Below are 19,789 nucleotides of genomic sequence, written 5' to 3'. Positions count from 1 at the left end.
TTCAGGGTTCAGATTTAAAAAACTGCCAGAAAGGGTGATCTATATACAGAGGAATTAATTCACCACTTCTAGGATATGATTGTTTCTGCCATACAAGCAGTTTCTGCAACACACACTCGCACAGCTGAATGGACACAGAAACATATTGAATGTGAAATTAGATTAATTCAAATATTCATGGTGGAGTTTATAATTGATTTGTGAAGGAGTCTAAATAATTTGATTTCTTGCGGCGGTTGTCTGATGCTGGTGGAACCCCTGCTAGCTGTGTTGTGGAATGGGATTGCTTAAAACACGGGCGCGCACAAGCACACACACACACACACACACACACACACACACACACACACACACACACACACACACACACACACACACACACACACACACACACACACACACACACACACACACACACACACACACACACACACACACACACACACACACACACACACACACACACACACACACACACACACACACACACACCCTACGCTCCCCCTCTATGCCATACTCCACCCCTTCTAACTGCCTGAAGCCAGGCAGACTGTAAATCAAATTAAAAACAGATTAAAAAAAGCTCTTAAAAGAGCTCTTCAAGTTTCAGTCACTCTCAAATCCTCCTGTCAAGGTTCTACCTCAACCTGCAGCCACTCTGAACTAGACCCAGAGAGAATTGGAGAGAGCAAGAGCGAGAGAGAAACCTGGTCTGCCCAAGGACACAGGCTGCTAATTAATTTAGTGAGTGTTTGGCGATTCGCAGCGTAAACAGGCTTTTCCCACCGGAGGCAAAAAAGGGATTAGGATACGGATAAATTCCATGCCTCATCGGCAGACCAGGAACAGGAAAATTAACTCAAAATTGGGAATGCCTTCAAAAGGAATTTGAAACTGTGGAATTTTATGCACCCGCAGTCCCCCTCCAAAAACCTTCATTTTAAATGATTTCATGAATATATATATTTATCAAAATGTATTTTGGTTGAAATTGAAGTGGAACATATTGAATAGTTCTCTATTCAAGGTCAAGACACACACAAAACCGCCCTGAGGAATTCCTGGCCATCTGTCCGTCTGCTCTGAGCAGCTTTAGCCTCAGGCCCTTTCTATCAGCTCAACTTTGACTTTTTGTAAGGTTGTGATGTCAGCAGTGACCTCAAAGAGTCACAGGAAGGAAGCCATGCAGGGGTTGCAACACAGCTCTTCTACACCAGTTTAGAATGTGATGTGAATATGTGGACCAGGTGTGTAAGTGGTTTCAACCCTGTATGTGAATATGTGAACCTGGTGTGTAAGTGGTTTCAACCCTGTATGTGAATATGTGAACCTGGTGTGTAAGTGGTTTCAACCCTGTATGTGAATATGTGAACCTGGTGTGTAAGTGGTTTCAACCCTGTATGTGAATAGGTGAACCAGGTGTGTAAGTGGTTTCAACCCTGTATGTGAATATGTGAACCTGGTGTGTAAGTGGTTTCAACCCTGTATGTGAATATGTGAACCTGGTGTGTAAGTGGTTTCAACCCTGTATGTGAATATGTGAACCAGGTGTGTAAGTGGTTTCAACCCTGTATGTGAATATGTGAACCAGGTGTGTAAGTGGTTTCAACCCTGTATGTGAATATGTGAACCTGGTGTGTAAGTGGTTTCAACCCTGTATGTGAATATGTGAACCAGGTGTGTAAGTGGTTTCAACCCTGTATGTGAATATGTGAACCAGGTGTGTAAGTGGTTTCAACCCTGTATGTGAATATGTGAACCAGGTGTGTAAGTGGTTTCAACCCTTTATGTGAATATGTGAACCTGGTGTGTAAGTGGTTTCAACCCTGTATGTGAATAGGTGAACCAGGTGTGTAAGTGGTTTCAACCCTGTACGCCATGATTAGGTGCAGGAGTAGGTGTAAGAGCTTCTCTGTTGGCTGGTGTATTCACACGCATGTACTGCAGCTCAGCTGTCTGCATGCGTTATTCAAACTTAAACAGTCAGGACCACTGCAGTTTCTATTTTAGACCCACTACATGCCTCAACGGACAAGGATGGAGTGAGGAAGAGAAGAATGAGTGAGAAAATAGCTATACAAGGAAGGAAGGGTATCTGGAGAAACAGAGAGAATGGGGCAAAGGATGAGAAGAGAAAAGGAAGACGGGGGAAAAAAGAGGGAAAGGATGACAGAAATCCCTGTGAGGAGGATATTGAGAAGATGGGGGGGCGGGGGTCATTTATTCTCCCCCCTCCCCCATCACCAGTCTCTCAGTACACAAAGACATTCTGCAGTAATATGATTACAGGCTGGGGTTATTGCATTGGCCAGCTAATTAGGGGAATGCATTGAGATCTCCTCTCCTCCCTCTCTACTAAGAGATCTCTACAGGGGACAGCCCAGACCCCTCCATTTACATAACACTCTCACTGACACACTAAACACAAGACTAAGAAGACAATACCTCCCAATTGTTGAGGTTAGGATTGGGGGAGATCAGTGGTTAAAGGGTTCTACCTCAAGCAGCATGCAGTGCATATGACCCTCCAGTGACACCTGCTGGCTATATCTATACAGCAGTCAATAAGAGCTGAGGATAACACACTTGGTTTGCACTGAAAATATGTGGTATACCATGAGCTGAACCTTCAATATAAACAATGTTGTATGGCAGGGGTAGGAAACCCTGTTCCTGGAGTGCTGCATGATTTTGTTCCAACTAGGCGCCAAACCTGACCAACTGAGCCAAGTGATCAGTTCAGGGATTGCCTAAATTCAACACAATTGGTCTTCCAGGTCAGTTAAAACATGAAGTGTCTGCAGCACTCCAGCAACAGGGTGTCCTACTCCCTGTTGTATGGTGAACAAGGAAGTTTATGATCCCAGAATCTTTTAACGTGTCTGTTTTCAGCGTTCAACACCATAGTACCCTCAAAGCTCATCACTAAGCTAAGGATCCTGGGACTAAACACCTCCCTCTGCAACTGGATCCTGGACTTCCTGACGGGCCGCCCCCAGGTGGTGAGGGTAAGTAGCAACACATCTGCCACGCTGATCCTCAACACTGGAGCTCCACAGGGGTGCGTGCTCAGTCCCCTCCTGTACTCCCTGTTCCCCCATGACTGCATGGCCAAACACGACTCCAACACCATCATTAAGTTTGCAGACGACACAACTGTGGTAGGCCTGATCACCGACAACACTGAGACAGCCTATAGGGAGGAGGTCAGAGACCTGGCCGTGTGGTACCAGAATAACAACCTATCCCTCAACGTAGCCAAGACTAAGGAGATGATTGTGGACTACGGGAAAAGGAGGACCAAGCACACCCCCATTCTCATCAACGGGGCTGTAGTGGAGCAGGTTGAGAGCTTCAAGTTCCTCGGTGTCCACATCAACAACTAGAATGGTCCAAACAAACCAAGACAGTCGTGAAGAGAGCACAACAAAGCCTATTCCCCCTCAGGAAACTAAAAAGATATGGCATGGGTCCTGAGATCCTCAAAAGGTTCTACAGCTGCAACATTGAGAGCATCCTGGCTGGTTGCATCACTGCCTGGTATGGCAATTGCTCGGCCTCTGACCGCAAGGCACTACAGAGGGTAGTGCGTACGGCCCAGTACATCACTAGGGCTAAGCTCTGCCATCCAGGACCTCTACAACAGGCGGTGTCAGAGGAAGGCCCCAAAAATTGTCAAAGACCCCAGCCACCCCAGTCAGACTGTTCTCTCTACTAAAGCATGGCAAGTGGTACTGGAACACCAAGTCAAGGACCAAAGGGCTTCTCAACAGTTTTTACCCCCAAGCCATAAGACTCCTGAACAGGTAATAAAATGGCTACCCGGACTATTTGCATTGTGTGCCCACCTCCCCCCAATCCCTCTTTTACGCTGCTGCTACTCTCTGTTTATCATATATGCATATTCACTTTAAGTATACATTCATGTACATACTACCTCAATTGTTCTGACCAACCAGTGCTCCTGCACATTGGCTAACCGGGCTATCTGCATTGTGTCCAACCCACCACCCGCCATCCCCTCTTTTTACGCTACTGCTACTCTCTGTTCATCATATATGCACAGTCACTTTAACCATATCTACATGTACATACTACCTCAATCAGCCTGACTAACCGGTGACTGTACGTAGCCTCGCTACTTTTATAGCCTTGCTACTGTATATAGCCAGTCTTTTTACTGTTGTTTTATTTATTTATTTACCTATTGTTCACCTAACACCTTTTTTGCACTATTGGTTAGAGCCTGTAAGTAAGCATTTCACTGTTAGTATTGGGCACACGTGACAAATAAACTTTGATTTGATTTAATACCATTCACTTCATAGTTAAGAACCCTATAACAATATGACAATGTAGACATGTTCAAATACATGTAACTTAAAAGTTTTAAATCACAAAAATTCCATCTGAAATCTTTTGGACATCAGAGCAATGTTGAGGGAATTCAGAAAATGATACTCATATGATAGCTAAGATATAAAAAACATTGCAGAAAGCCTAACCAACTGACAATCTCTTAGGAAAAAAAACTATTGGAACCAAGACCTAAAAATAACTCTTTATTGCTACAAGATGGAGGGAGTGTTGAAACATAACGAACGACAGTTAACGAACATCTACGCTTCAGCAAATACAAACTATGTTCAGAATTTATTATACATGACACCAAATTTGTGGATGAATCAAATGCGTTATTATTTAAATATTGAAAAAATATGGGCTACAGAGAGAAACAAAACAGCACAATTTGAGGTCATATGAAGTAGTCTTACAAGCACTGGAAATGGAAGCGGTGGGAACGTAGGTCTGAGCAGGTCTGATGCCATCGATTTGTGTGTGTCTATCTCTTGTCTATATAATGGTTTATATTGCTAATAAAGCATTTATAATCTTACACACACAAAAATAAGTTTAAGCTGCAGTAGATGTTACCAAATTCTACATTCATCTGATTTCTCCTAAATTCCTCCTAGCATGTTCAATATTCATCTGAATCTCCTTAGTTCCCTTCCTGTAAAATAGACTGATCTGACTGGTTACCATGGGAATAATACATGTAGGGAGCTCGGACTCAGGAAGTGTCTGAAGAAGCAATGGTGTGTATGTCCTGTATAGCTCAGTTGGTAGAGCATGGCGCTTGTAACGCCAGGGTAGTGGGTTCGATCCCCGGGACCACCCATACGTAGGATGTATGCACACATGACTGTAAGTCGCTTTGGATAAAAGCGTCTGCTAAATGGCATATATTATTATTATTATTATTATATATTATTATATATATTATGGTATGTAGAATCTCACCTGGGGATGCTGGTCAGGTATGTGAGCACGTTGTGGAACTCCCTCTCCTGGATTTCTCCGAATGCAGGAAACTCTGGGAACACAATGATGGGGCTGCCGTTCTGCCCTCGGCCCCCTGGGAAAGAGACATAGAAGAGTTAAGAACAGAGAGTTCACTGGAACTGAGAAGACTCAGTCACATTCCTTTGTAATTGGCTTGACACGACTTCAACAATGATTACCACAAGAGGGCGCCAGTGGAACTGGCAAACCAGACTGTTTTGATAAGGCGATAGTTTCAAGTGAGAAAGAAAGAACGCAACACACGGCAAAAAGAGAGAGAGGAGGGCGAGAAAGACGGGTATCTTCTGCAGTATTTAAACACACACCGACATAAACCTCGAAAATGGGGGAAATAGCCACACAAACACACATGCCTGTGAGCAGCTGTACTATTAGCCCATGTGATGAGAATATCAATGTCTGTTTTTGCCTCTTCTATTATCACCATAGCAGCAGCAAATGCTCGGTCATCGTTTCACTGTCTGTTTTGACTCTCCTGCATCTGAGAAGAGGCAACCTTTCCGCAAAATGGATGCCGACAGGCAGAGAGCAGTCCCCAAGGTGACCTTCCATGCAGAACATAAAGGGGGACAGAGAGGGGGGAAAGTGTGTGTGTGTTGGGGGTGGGGGGTAATCTATTCAATGAGGTGAATGCAGTGGTGAAGGAATCAATGCCAAAATAATATCCGTTATATTATCCATTTTGTTTTTCAATTAAGTAACATTTATGGAAGTCTGCTCACAAGCCTAGTTGATTTCCGTAAAGATTCTAGTATACATGCAGTACAGACACACTGAATTGACAAGACAACTGGAAAAACAGAAACTCTATATTTGGCTCATACGCAACAGAAACTGATAAACACGTATGTAAATACACACTAAACAAACACAGATTCGTGAAGAAAATGAGCCCCAGTGTTGGACTTAGCTGGACTAACACGGATGAAAAGAATGTTGAGCAGGAAAACAGGAGAGAAGAAATTTGAATGGCAAATCTGAGGGGTGAAGCAGACAGTTCATCTGAACTATATCAGGTAGAAGAACAGTACAGTCCTGTTATAGCAGACATCTGTATTATGGCAAGCAGACAGGCAGAGACATAGACAGGAAGTGTTACTGAACATTCGAGACGTGTTACTGAACATTCGAGAGTCCACTTGTCATTCCAATCTCCTTTGCATTAGCGTAGCCTCTTCTGTAGCCTGTCAACTATGTGTCTGTCTATCCCTGTTCTCTCCTCTCTGCACAGACCATACAAACGCTCCACACCGCGTGGCCGCGGCCACCCTAATCTGGTGGTCCCAGCGCGCACGACCCACGTGGAGTTCCAGGTCTCCGGTAGCCTCTGGAACTGCCGATCTGCGGCCAACAAGGCAGAGTTCATCTCAGCCTATGCCTCCCTCCAGTCCCTCGACTTCTTGGCACTGACGGAAACATGGATCACCACAGATAACACTGCTACTCCCACTGCTCTCTCTTCGTCCGCCCACGTGTTCTCGCACACCCCGAGAGCTTCTGGTCAGCGGGGTGGTGGCACCGGGATCCTCATCTCTCCCAAGTGGTCATTCTCTCTTTCTCCCCTTACCCATCTGTCTATCGCCTCCTTTGAATTCCATGCTGTCACAGTTACCAGCCCTTTCAAGCTTAACATCCTTATCATTTATCGCCCTCCAGGTTCCCTCGGAGAGTTCATCAATGAGCTTGATGCCTTGATAAGCTCCTTTCCTGAGGACGGCTCACCTCTCACAGTTCTGGGCGACTTTAACCTCCCCACGTCTACCTTTGACTCATTCCTCTCTGCCTCCTTCTTTCCACTCCTCTCCTCTTTTGACCTCACCCTCTCACATTCCCTCCCTACTCACAAAGCAGGCAATACGCTCGACCTCATCTTTACTAGATGCTGTTCTTCCAATAACCTCATTGCAACTCCCCTCCAAGTCTCCAACCACCACCTTGTATCCTTTTCCCTCTCGCTCTTATCCAACACTTCCCACACTGCCCCTACTCGGATGGTATCGCGCCGTTCCAACCTTCGCTCTCTCTCCCCCGCTACTCTCTCCTCTTCCATCCTATCATCTCTTCCCTCTGCTCAAACCTTCTCCAACCTATCTCCTGATTCTGCCTCCTCAACCCTCCTCTCCTCCCTTTCTGCATCCTTTGACTCTCTATGTCCCCTATCCTCCAGGCCGGCTCGGTCCTCCACTCCCGCTCCGTGGCTCGACGACTCATTGCGAGCTCACAGAACAGGGCTCCGGGCAGCCGAGCGGAAATGGAGGAAAACTCGCCTCCCTGCGGACCTGGCATCCTTTCACACCCTCCTCTCTACAATTTCCTCCTCTGTCTCTGCTGCTAAAGCCACTTTCTACCACTCTAAATTCCAAGCATCTGCCTCTAACCCTAGGAAGCTCTTTGCCACCTTCTCCTCCCTCCTGAATCCTCCTCCCCCTCCCCCCTCCTCCCTCTCTGCAGATGACTTCGTCAACCATTTTGAAAAGAAGGTCAACGACATCCGATCCTCGTTTGCTAAGTCAAACGACACCACTGGTTCTGCTCACACTGCCCTACCCTGTGCTCTGACCTCTTTCTCCCCTCTCTCTCCAGATGAAATCTCGTGTCTTGTGACGGCCGGCCGCCCAACAACCTTCCCGCTTGACCCTATCCCCTCCTCTCTTCTCCAGACCATTTCCGGAGACCTTCTCCCTTACCTCACCTCGCTCATCAACTCATCCCTGACCGCTGGCTACGTCCCTTCCGTCTTCAAGAGAGCGAGAGTTGCACCCCTTCTGAAAAAACCTACATTCGATCCCTCCGATGTCAACAACTACAGACCAGTATCCCTTCTTTCTTTTCTCTCCAAAACTCTTGAACGTGCCGTCCTTGGCCAGCTGTCCCGCTATCTCTCTCAGAATGACCTTCTTGATCCAAATCAGTCAGGTTTCAAGACTAGTCATTCAACTGAGACTGCTCTTCTCTGTATCATGGAGGCGCTCCGCACTGCTAAAGCTAACTCTCTCTCCTCTGCTCTCATCCTTCTAGACCTATCGGCTGCCTTCGATACTGTGAACCATCAGATCCTCCTCTCCACCCTCTCCGAGTTAGGCATCTCCGGCGCGGCCCACGCTTGGATTACGTCCTACCTGACAGGTCGCTCCTACCAGGTGGCGTGGCGAGAATCTGTCTCCTCACCACGCGCTCTCACCACTGGTGTCCCCCAGGGCTCTGTTCTAGGCCCTCTCCTATTCTCGCTATACACCAAGTCACTTAGCTCTGTCAAAACCTCACATGGTCTCTCCTATCATTGCTATGCAGACGACACACAATTAATCTTCTCCTTTCCCCCTTCTGATGACCAGGTGGCGAATCGCATCTCTGCATGCCTGGCAGACATATCAGTGTGGATGACGGATCACCACCTCAAGCTGAACCTCGGCAAGACGGAGCTGCTCTTCCTCCCGGGGAAGGACTGCCCGTTCCATGATCTCGCCATCACGGTTGACAACTCCATTGTGTCCTCCTCCCAGAGCGCTAAGAACCTTGGCGTGATCCTGGACAACACCCTGTCGTTCTCAACTAACATCAAGGCGGTGGCCCGTTCCTGTAGGTTCATGCTCTACAACATCCGCAGAGTACGACCCTGCCTCACACAGGAAGCGGCGCAGGTCCTAATCCAGGCACTTGTCATCTCCCGTCTGGATTACTGCAACTCGCTGTTGGCTGGGCTCCCTGCCTGTGCCATTAAACCCCTTCAACGCATCCAGAACGCCGCAGCCCGTGTGGTGTTCAACCTTCCCAAGTTCTATCACGTCACCCCGCTCCTCCGCTCTCTCCACTGGCTTCCAGTTGAAGCTCGCATCCGCTACAAGACCATGGTGCTTGCCTACGGAGCTGTGAGGGGAACGGCACCTCAGTACCTCCAGGCTCTGATCAGGCCCTACACCAAAACAAGGGCACTGCGTTCATCCACCTCTGGCCTGCTCGCCTCCCTACCACTGAGGAAGTACAGTTCCCGCTCAGCCGAGTCAAAACTGTTCGCTGCTCTGGCCCCCCAATGGTGCAACAAACTCCCTCACGACGCCAGGACAGCGGAGTCAATCACCACCTTCCGGAGACACCTGAAACCCCACCTCTTTAAGGAATACCTAGGATAGGATAAAGTAATCCTTCTCACCCCCCCCCTTAAAAGATTTAGATGCACTATTGTAAAGTGGCTGCTCCACTGGATGTCATAAGGTGATTTGTAACCAATTTGTAAGTCGTTCTGGATAAGAGCGTCTGCTAAATGACTTAAATGTAAATGTTAAATGTTACCTGAGAGGTAGGCAAACTGCTTCCTGAGGTCAGGGGTGATGTCGATGGCACAGAGGGGACTGCTCTCCTGCTGCATGATCTCATCTGGAGGAGCAGCAGAGCAACAACACAGTCAGAGTCACAGTCAGGACAAAACATATCGCATTGAATGAAAGAACCATCGCAAAAGTATGAAAGAGCTAGACATACTCACACAAAAACAGAACCTTAAGTTATTACAGCCTGTATAGACGTTATGAGGAGTACAGACGTGCAGAATAGTGAACAAATAATCATCTGAAACGCAGACCAGAGAGCAGAATGCTACAAATGCTTTGGGTCCTGACCCACCATTAATGAAACAAGTTTTCAGATAAAAGCCACAGCCATTCACTGCCTTCCCAGCTCTATCCCCCCACGAACTCCCATCATTGGTATTCAAATCATTTGATAATGGGCCTCCCTTGCAGGGCTCAGCATAGCCCCAGCTAGGTAGCCCGGTAGCCACGGCCAGGTAGCCAAAGCCAGGCAGACCCATCCAGGGCAGCCCCAGCCAGGCAGACCCAGCCAGGCAGACCCAGCCAGGCAGCCCCAGCCAGGCAGACCCAGCCAGGCAGCCCCAGCCAGGCAGACCCAGCCAGGTAGCCAAAGCCAGGCAGACCCATCCAGGGCAGCCCCAGCCAGGCAGCCCCAGCCAGGCAGACCCAGCCAGGCAGACCCAGCCAGGCAGCCCCAGCCAGGCAGCCCCAGCCAGGCAGCCCCAGCCAGGCAGACCCAGCCAGGCAGCCCCAGCCAGGCAACCCCAGCCAGGCAGTGAAGGTGGAGATGGGGTGACAAGACACGCTGCTTTGACTCAGAGGCCCAGGTCAGCAGGGAGGGAATGGCTACAGTAGGTTCGTAATCATTGCTGGTACACAGGAACAAAAGTAGTTCAGAGACACTGACGCAGCCCCAAATCGCCCATTCTTCAGTCAGCATATTTCTACCTAGAAATGCAATTTCCTAAAAGCGGAACAGACTTCTTTCAATCACAGGAGGTTGGTGGCAGCTTAATTGGGGAGGACAGGCTCGTGGTAATGTCTGGAGCGGCATCAGTGGAATGGTATCAAATACAAAACACATGGTGCCATTCCATTTACTCCGTTCCAGCCAATATTATGAGCCGTCCTCCCATCAGCAGCCGCCACTGGTATCGTTATTGTTCTGTAGTACCTGAAGGTGTGTACTGCCTCTATAACTAATATGCGGTATATGTCCAATTCACAGGATGTGGGCTAATATTTCTGTTGTCCATTTGTAATAATAAGGAGATCTGGTAGCATAATACTCTATCAATGATTTATTTCTATATTATACAGTATAATCCACCTCACTCTGAGGATTATACCGTACTTGTGCTGACTTTGCTGTGAGGGGTTTGGGGTTGAATCGGTATCAATGATTTACCAGAAGAGCAGTTGAGCTGAACTATTGACCAGGAGTCTCTAGTCTCTGTAACAGTGTACAAATAGCTCTAGTTTGGTATGCTAGTAGGTTGCAACTGTATAATGTATAAATAAATAATTGATAAGAGTATTACAATAAAGTGTGCCTCTGCGTATGTGTGTTCACATCCTGTCCCTGGATGACATACATTAATAGCATGGATCGTAGGAACTCAAACAAGATGGTTACATACAGAACATACTATACTCCCATGCTCACAGCCAGTCACAAAAATAGGTTTGTCTGCATCCATTTCTAAACAGCTACAATTAGTTAGTTATACAGTGGGATCAAGCAGTTCTCTTTATGCAGGTAGTGCCAATACAGTGGGAGTCTGGCAAAAGTCCTACTGTTGAGGCTGAGGGCCTAACAGTACAGAGCACAACAGATCGATGGAACAGAAAGCCACAGTGATGCACTACAAACTATAGGGTTATATTACACACACACAGACCACAGACACAGATAGAAAGATATTTAGCAGACGCTAACTCTTAAATGACTCAAATGTAAATGTAACGTTAGAAACGAACCTGGCAGACTTTCTAGGGCCACAACACTGTTTATCTCACGGATGTCATGTCAGACCACTAACCAGAGATAACCACTCTCTCCTCTCTTGAATTATTCAGTGGCCAAGCCTTCCTTTCGGGACAGGACATCAGTTTCAACGTAAAGGAGCACTGCTGTTACGCAACACTCTCACAGTAAAATGTTCTGAGGTAGAGAATGTCTAGGAGCATGTCTGTCTCTCCATCTCCCTTCATCACATCCCTTCTTCTCCAATGAGCTAAAGGGATGATCTACAGAGAGTAATATTCACTTTTCTCTGAGCTTCCTGGGTGTGTTCCTGTCACTTCAACACTATGTCAACACAAACCCTCCTCCTCACAGCTGCCCATGTCCCTTAATGTTGACGATGTGGTTGTTACTGACAAGAAGCAAATGGCTGAGCTCTTTAATCACCACTTAATTAAGTCAGGATTCCCATTTGACTCAGCCATGCGTCCTTCCCTGTCCAACATTTCCTCATCTCCCACCCCTTCTAATGTGACTATCCGCGGAGCTTCTCCCTCTTTTCCAATGCCCCACTACAAAGTTTCTCCCTGCAGGCGGTCACTGAGTCCGAGGTGCTAAAGGAGCTCCTTAAACTTGACCCCAAAAAAACATCTGGGTCAGATGGTTTAGAGTCTAGACCCTTTTAGACCCTTTCTTCTTTAAGGTTGCTGCTCCTATCATCGCCAAGCCTATCTCTGACCTTGTTAACCTGTCTCTCCTCTCTGGGGAGGTTCCCATTGCTTGGAAGGCAGCCACGGTTCATCCTTTATTTAAAGGGGGAGATCAAGCTGATCCTAACTGCTTTAGGCCTATTTCTATTTTGCCCTGTTGATCAAAAGTGTTGGAAAAACTTGTCAATAGTCTACTGACTGGCTTTCTTGATGTCTATAGTATTCTCTCTGGTATGCAATCTGGTTTCCGCTCAGGTTATGGATGTGTCACTGTAACCTTTGAAGGTCCTCAATGATGTCACCATTGCTCTTGATTCTAGGCAATATTGTGCTGCTATATTTATTAACTCGGCCAAAGCTTTTGATACGTCTTGTGGGGCAGCTAAGGAGTATTGGTGTCTCTGAGGGGTCTTTGGCCTGGTTTGCTAACCACCTCTCTCAAAGAGTGCCGTGTATAAAGTCGCTATTCTCAATTTACATCAACAATATAGCTCAGGCAGTAGGAAGCTCTCTCATCCATTTATATGCAGACGTTACAGTCTTATACTCAGCTGTCCCCTCCCCGTATTTTGTGTTAAATGCTCTACAACAAAGCTTTCTTAGTGTCCAACAAGCTTTCTCTACCCTTAACCTTGCTCTGAACACCTCCAAAACAAAGGTAATGTGGTTTGGTAAGAAGAATGCCCCTCTCCCCACAGGTGTGATTACTACCTCTGAGGGTTTAGAGCTTGAGGTAGTCACCTCGTACTTGGGAGTATGGCTAGATGGTACACTGTCCTTCTCTCAGCCTGTGGCTTTGATACAGTTGAAGTTGGAAGTTTACATACACTTAGGTTGGAGTCTTTAAAACTCATTTTTCAACCACTCCACACATTTCTTGTTAACAAACTATAGTTTTGGCAAGTTGGTTAGGACATATACTTTGTGCATGACAAGTAATTTCCAACAATTGTTTACAGACAGATTATTTCACTTATAATTCACTGTTTCACAATTCCAGTGGGTCAGAAGTTTACATACACTAAGTTGACTGTGGCTTTAAACAGCTTGGAAAATTCTAATTTACATAATTTGAGTTAATTGGAGGTGTTTTCAAAATAAATCTGCCAAGATCTGAGGAAAACATTTGCAGACCTCTACAAGCCTGGTTCATCCTTGGGAGCAATTTCTGCTCCTGACGGTACCACGTTCATCTGTACATACAATAGTACGCAAGTTTAAACACCACGGGACAACACAGCCGTCATACCTCTCAGGAGGGATAAGCGTTTTGTCTCCTAGAGATGAACGTACTTTGGTGCGAAACGTGCAAATCAATCCCAGAACAACAGCAAAGGACCTCGTGAAGATGCTGGAGGAAACAGGTACAAAAGTATCTATATCCACAGTAAAACGAGTCCTATATCAACGTAACATGAATGGCCGCTCTGCAGGGAAGAAACCACTGCTCCAAAACTGCCCTAAAAATGCCAGGCTACGGTTTGCACCCGCACATGGGGACAAAGATCGTACTTTTTTGAGAAATGTCCTCTGGTCTGATGAAACAAAAATAGAACTGTTTGGCCATAATGACCATCGTTATGTTTGGAGGAAAAAGGGGAAGCTTGCAAGCTGAAGAACACCATCCCAACCGTGAAGCACAGGGGTGGCAGTATCATGTTATTCTGACATTTCACATTCTTAAAATAAAGTGGTGATCCTAACTGACCGAAGACAGGGACGTTTTACTCTGATTAAATGTCAGGAATTGTGATAAACTGAGTTTAAATGTATTTGGCTAAGGTGCATGTAAACATCTGACTTCAACTGTATGTGTTAAAGTTACATCTTGACTTGGTTTCCTCTATCGTAATCGCTCCTCTTTTACCCCAGCTGCCAAACGAACCCTGATTCAGATGACCATCCTACATGCTAGGGGTGGCAGGTAGCTTAGTGGTTAGAGCAGACATGCCCCTAACTGACATGTTACATTATTCACAAAAACAAAACCAGTAGTGTCAGGTCAGCATTAGTACAGCACAGACAGTCTACGTCAATATTAGTACAGCACAGACAGTCTACGTCAATATTAGTACAGCACAGACAGTCTACGTCAGCATTAGTACAGCACAGACAGTCTACGTCAGCATTAGTACAGCACAGACAGTCTACGTCAGCATTAGTACAGCACAGACAGTCTACGTCAGCATTAGTACAGCACAGACAGTCTACGTCAATATTATTACAGCACAGACAGTCTACGTCAGCATTAGTACAGCACAGACAGTCTACGTCAGCATTAGTACAGCACAGACAGTCTACGTCAATATTATTACAGCACCAAAACAGCATGTCACTTCAACAATGTCCATCGTCTACTGTAAGTAACATGTACACTGGTAGACAGAGACAGACAACCAACCAACCGAAAGACAGACATTAAGACCAACCAGTACCTGTCCTGTGCTGGAGCTTCAGCCACAGGTTGCTGACGTCGTGACAGAGCAGGGACACTTGGTTCAGGGCCATGCTGAGCCAGGCTCACCTCCTCTAGGTACTACTGATAGTGTAGACGGTCGTTTCAGCCTTATCCTAAAACACACACTGTCATGTCTGTCACTGTCTGTTTCACACTCTGTCTCTACAGACACTCCCCTTACATACAAACACCACAAATATTGAAGCTCTGCTGTGGAGATTCTCATTCCCCCCTTTCCCAACAGGGCTCTTTATTTGGCCATGGGGGGACCTTTCAAGTGACAGCCTTGGCCTCTGGGCAGCACTGCACAGAGCTCTCTTTCATACACACATGCACACACACACACACACACATGCAAACACTCGCACACAGTATATATTGAAATACTAAGCAAAATATTGAAACACAGACGATCTAGCATGCTGGTTGCGTTATAGTGTCCGCCTTGTGTCTTTTGTGTGGCGCAGGCCATCGATTAGCTGGGCTGAGTGTCTATTTGTCATGCATAGGTCCACATGCACATACAGTACCAGTCAAATGTTTGGACACACCTTCTCATTCAAGGGTTTCTCTTTATTTTGGACTATTTTCTACTTGTGTCTAATAATAGTGAAGACATCAACACTATGTCGCCATTATAATGTAAACGTTTAGATGCAAATGTAGACAAAGTGACACCATAAAGACAGTTGAATGCTTTGGTTAAGAATGTGAAAGGTTTGTGATGTCACAGAAGAGCAGAGTCCCTTGCTGAAAATATAAGATAGGTGATATCACATAGAGAACAGCGCATGGTTTCCGGTAAACCAGGTCTGTGACATAATGAAAAGTGAAGATCAATTGTTTATTTTTTAATAAATTTTTATTCATAATACGAAAATCCACAACTTACATTGCTACATCAAACATGTCTCACAAAACACAGGTATTAACAAGAAAAGGCTAAAACATACAAAAATACCAATAGAATAATAAAATAATACAAAAAATAAACAATTCTAGTGCAATTGTATTCAGTTATGCGCTGAGTGGAGATCAGCTCTCGTTAAAAAAGCCTGTTCAGTGACATCACAAAGGTACTGTATGTGCATGTGCACATAATGCTTTGTGACATCACAGAGAGAGCAGCACATATGCCCGTGTTTAGGGTGGCAGGTGACTGCAGGCCAGTCGACCCACGGAGATTATACTAATCTATAGCACATGAATCTACACAGCACCCCAAACACACTAACACATAGGAACGATAAGTAGAGATCAGAGACCTATAACCTCTCTCACACCGTACAGATCCCACTAGAACCATCACCTACTACTGTTCGGTCTAGACACTCCATCTTACTATCCCAACAGGAAGCAGAGCTGAGAGATCAGAGCTACTTTTTCTCTGGGTCAATTCTACTGGGTACATGTAAATGACTATTGATCTAAAGCAGGGTTTCCGTTACTGCTATATGAGCCGATCACCCCACCCAGACAGGTGACTCTGTCCACTGTGTGGCTCAGTGTCTGCTAACAGATGTTGATGGTATTAAGCAATTGATCATTGGAGAGAGACGTAAGCTTCTTCCTTTCATCATGAGACTTCAAAGCTGCAACCTGAGCTGAGGAGAGTAGAGACTAGGGGAACAGGAACAACAGGAGTTATGTGGGAAACTCACAAGATTGAAAATCGTTAACTAAGTACTGTATACACCCATGTGATTGTCACTTTCTGTGATATAGGGTTTCTTCCCTGGCAATATTGGTTACTTATGCCCTGAGGTGATTGGACAGTCTTAGCGTTAGTCAAGCAGCTGCTGACAATATCACACAGACAGACGTAACAGCTTTCATTTATGCACCGACTGCTCAGGGGCACTCACACAGTGAGCATGGCACCCTCTCACATAACCAACACACACCCATCACACCTCTGGCAGATCCCACAGAGGTATCATCTCTCCCTCCTCCTCCCCTCACTCTTTTTTCCCATTTACCTCGTCTCCCTTTCTTCCTTGTCCTCCCTATCTCTTCCTCTCTCTTCCCTTCATCTACACAGAACAATACATTACTAAGCCTTCAGGGCCTTTACAATGGGTGTGGTTGGCAGCAGGTGTATCAGTTGATGATTCCCACCAGGAGCAAAGACACATACGTAGAAATATTATCTATCTGTGGATACAGAAACCATTAGAGAGATCTGGGACCTCTATCTTTCTCTCTTCCTCTAGAAACGTCTGCCAATATCGGTAATGATGTCACAATGACATAGCAAGTGACGCAAAAAGAGTGGATTTCTGCTAAATGCTGTTTTTGAGGCCGGTTTGGATATATAAGAAGTATTTTGAGCTACAGTAAATAGATTATGTACAGTGCATTCGGAAAGCATTCAGAAACCTTACATTTTTGTTACATTACAGCCTTATTCTAAAATTGATTAAATAGTTTCCCCCCTCATCAATCTACACACAATACCCCATAATGACAAAGCAAAAACAGGTTTTTGATTTTATTTTACAAATGTATTACAAATAAAAAAAACAGAAAAATCACATTTGCATAAGTATTCAGACCCTTTACTCAGTACTTTTTTGAAGCACCTTCAACAGTGATTACAGCCTTGACTCTTCTTGGGTATGACGCTACAAGCTTGGCACAAGCTGGGAGTTTCTCCCATTCTTCTTTGCAGATCCTCTCAAGCTCTGTCAGGTTAGATGGGGAGCATCGCTGTACTGCTATTTTCAGGTCTCTCCAGAGATGTTCGATCGGGTTCAAGTCCGGGCTCTGGCTGGGCCAGTCAAGGACATTCAGAGACATGTCCCGAAGCCACTACTGCGTTGTCTTGGCTGTGTGCTTAGGATTGTTGTCCTAGGGTCTAAAGAAAGAATGTGTACTTTAGACCCAGTCTGAGGTCCTGAGCATTCAAAATCAAATCAAATTGTATTGGTCACATACACAACATTTGGCCGATCTTACTGCGGGTGTAGTGAAATGCTTCTGTTCCTAGCTCCGACAGGACAGTAGTAATCTAAAAACAATTCGCAACAATACACACACATCTAAAGTAAAAGAATGGAAATATATAAATATTAGATTGAGCAATGTCGGAGTGGCATTGACTAAAATACAGTACATGAGATGAGTAAAGCAGTATGTAAACATTATTTAAACATTAAGTGACTTGTGTTCCCTTACTAAAGTGGCCAGGGATTCCAAGTCTAAGTATATAGGGCAGCAGCCTCTATAGTGCATGGTTGCGTAACCGGGTAGAAGCAGTTTTTCAGTCTCTCTGTCCCAGCTTTGATGCACCTGTACAGGTAGTTTGTGAGGGTTTATGGGCCTAGACACATTTCTTCAGCCTCCTGAGGTTGAAGAGGCGCTGCTGCGCCTTTTTCACCACACCGTCTGTGTGGGTGGACCATTTCAGATCGTCAATGATGTGTATGCCGAGGAACTTGAACCTACCACCTTCTCCACTGCGGTCCTGTCAATGTGGATAGGGCCGTCCGTGCTCCCTCTGCTGTTTCCTGAAGGCCACGATCAGCTCTTTTGTTTTGTTGACGTCGAATGAGAGGTTTCTTTCCTGGCACCACTCCGGGCCCTCACCTCCTCCCTGTAGGCTGTCTCATCATTGTTGGTAACCAGGCCTACTAATGTTGTGTCGTCTGCAAACTTAATGATTGAGTTGGAGGCCTGTGTGGCCACACAGTCATGGGTGCAGGTTTTCATCAAGGATATCGCTGTACTTTGCTTCGTTCATCTTTCCTCGATCCTGACTAGACTCTCAGTCTCTGCCACTGAAAAACATCCCCAAGCATGATGTTGCCACCACCATGCTTCACCATAGGGATGGTGCCAGGTTTCCTCCAGACGTGACGCTTGGTTTTCAGGCCAAAGAGTTCAATACTGGTTCCATCAGACCAGAGAATCTTGTTTCTCGTGATCTGAGAGTCTTTAGGTGACTTTTGACAAAATCCAAGCGGGCTGTCATGTGCCTTTGACTGAGGAGTGGCTTACGTCTGGCCACTCTACCATAAAGGCCTGATTGGTGGAGTGCTGCAGAGATGGTTGTCATTTAGCAAAGTTCTCCCATCTCCACGAAGGAACTCTGGAGCTCTGTCAGAGTGACCATCAGGTTCTTGGTCAAGTCCCTGACCAAGGCCCTACTACCCTGATTGCTCAGTTTGGCCGGGCGGCCAGCTCTAGGAAGGGCCTTGGTGGTTCTAAACTTCTTCCATTTAATGATGAAGGCCACTGTGTTCTTGGGGACCTTCAATGCTGCAGAAATTACCCTTCCCCAGATCTGTGCCTTGACACAATCCTGTCTCGGAGTTCTATGGACAATTCCTTTGACCTCGCAGCTTGTTTTTGTTCTGACATCCACTGTCAACTGTGGGACCTTACATAGACGGGTGTGTGCCTTTCCAAATCATGTCCAATCCATTTAATTTACCACAGGTGGACTCCAATCAAGTTGTAGATACATCAAGGATAATCAATGGAAACAGGATGCACCTGAGCTAATTTTCTAGTCTCATAGCAAAGGGTCTGAATACTTATGTTAATAAAGCATCCGTTTTTTATTTGTAATAATTTCCAAAAGTCCCCCCCCCCCCCGCTATGTCATTATGAGGTATTGTGTATAGAATGACGATTAAAAAATATATATTTTAGAATAAGGCTGTAACTTTTTAAAAAATGGAAAAAGTCAAGAAGTCTGAATACTTTCCGAATGCACTGTATCGTCTTGTATCTGTAGATGAGAGTGAAAGACACGTTTCTGTTAGTCTTTAACCTTTTACTGTACATCATCACCAAAAACTCATTACCTAGAGTAAATACTAGTAGCTTGGGTAAACACCAGATGTGAAATACAGTCCTTATGGGGTCATCCACCAAACAGAGCCATAAAACATGTGAACTCAATTTAAAAGCTCTAAAACATTTATCTTTGCCAGTCCAACACCAAAGGCATCATCCTATTAATCCCTGAGCAGCC

At 45.6% G+C, this 19,789-nt stretch overlaps 1 protein-coding gene across 11 annotated transcripts in view; it reads right to left on the bottom strand.

Moving 5' to 3' along the window:
• The window catches only part of LOC124044901 (guanine nucleotide exchange factor DBS-like), a 72,039-nt gene that overhangs the window by 33,660 nt on the left and 18,590 nt on the right, over positions 1–19,789 (bottom strand). For 10 of the 11 annotated variants that reach the window (XR_006840763.1, XR_006840762.1, XM_046364171.1 and 7 more), the window contains exons 2-3: positions 9,658–9,741; positions 5,305–5,419 (exon numbers count right to left, since the gene is read on the bottom strand). Coding sequence is in view for 9 of the 11 variants with exons in the window: in XM_046364171.1 (XP_046220127.1) it covers positions 5,305–5,419; positions 9,658–9,741 (199 nt within the window). In the remaining 2 variants the exon portion in view is untranslated. Of the gene's footprint in view, positions 1–5,304; positions 5,420–9,657; positions 9,742–14,785; positions 15,000–19,789 lie in introns of those variants that run through there. The other variant, XM_046364179.1, reaches the window with a different exon arrangement.

Source organism: Oncorhynchus gorbuscha, linkage group LG01, assembly GCF_021184085.1.
Source record: "Oncorhynchus gorbuscha isolate QuinsamMale2020 ecotype Even-year linkage group LG01, OgorEven_v1.0, whole genome shotgun sequence".
Taxonomy (NCBI): domain Eukaryota; kingdom Metazoa; phylum Chordata; class Actinopteri; order Salmoniformes; family Salmonidae; genus Oncorhynchus; species Oncorhynchus gorbuscha.
This window is presented reverse-complemented; position numbering and strand designations above follow the sequence as displayed.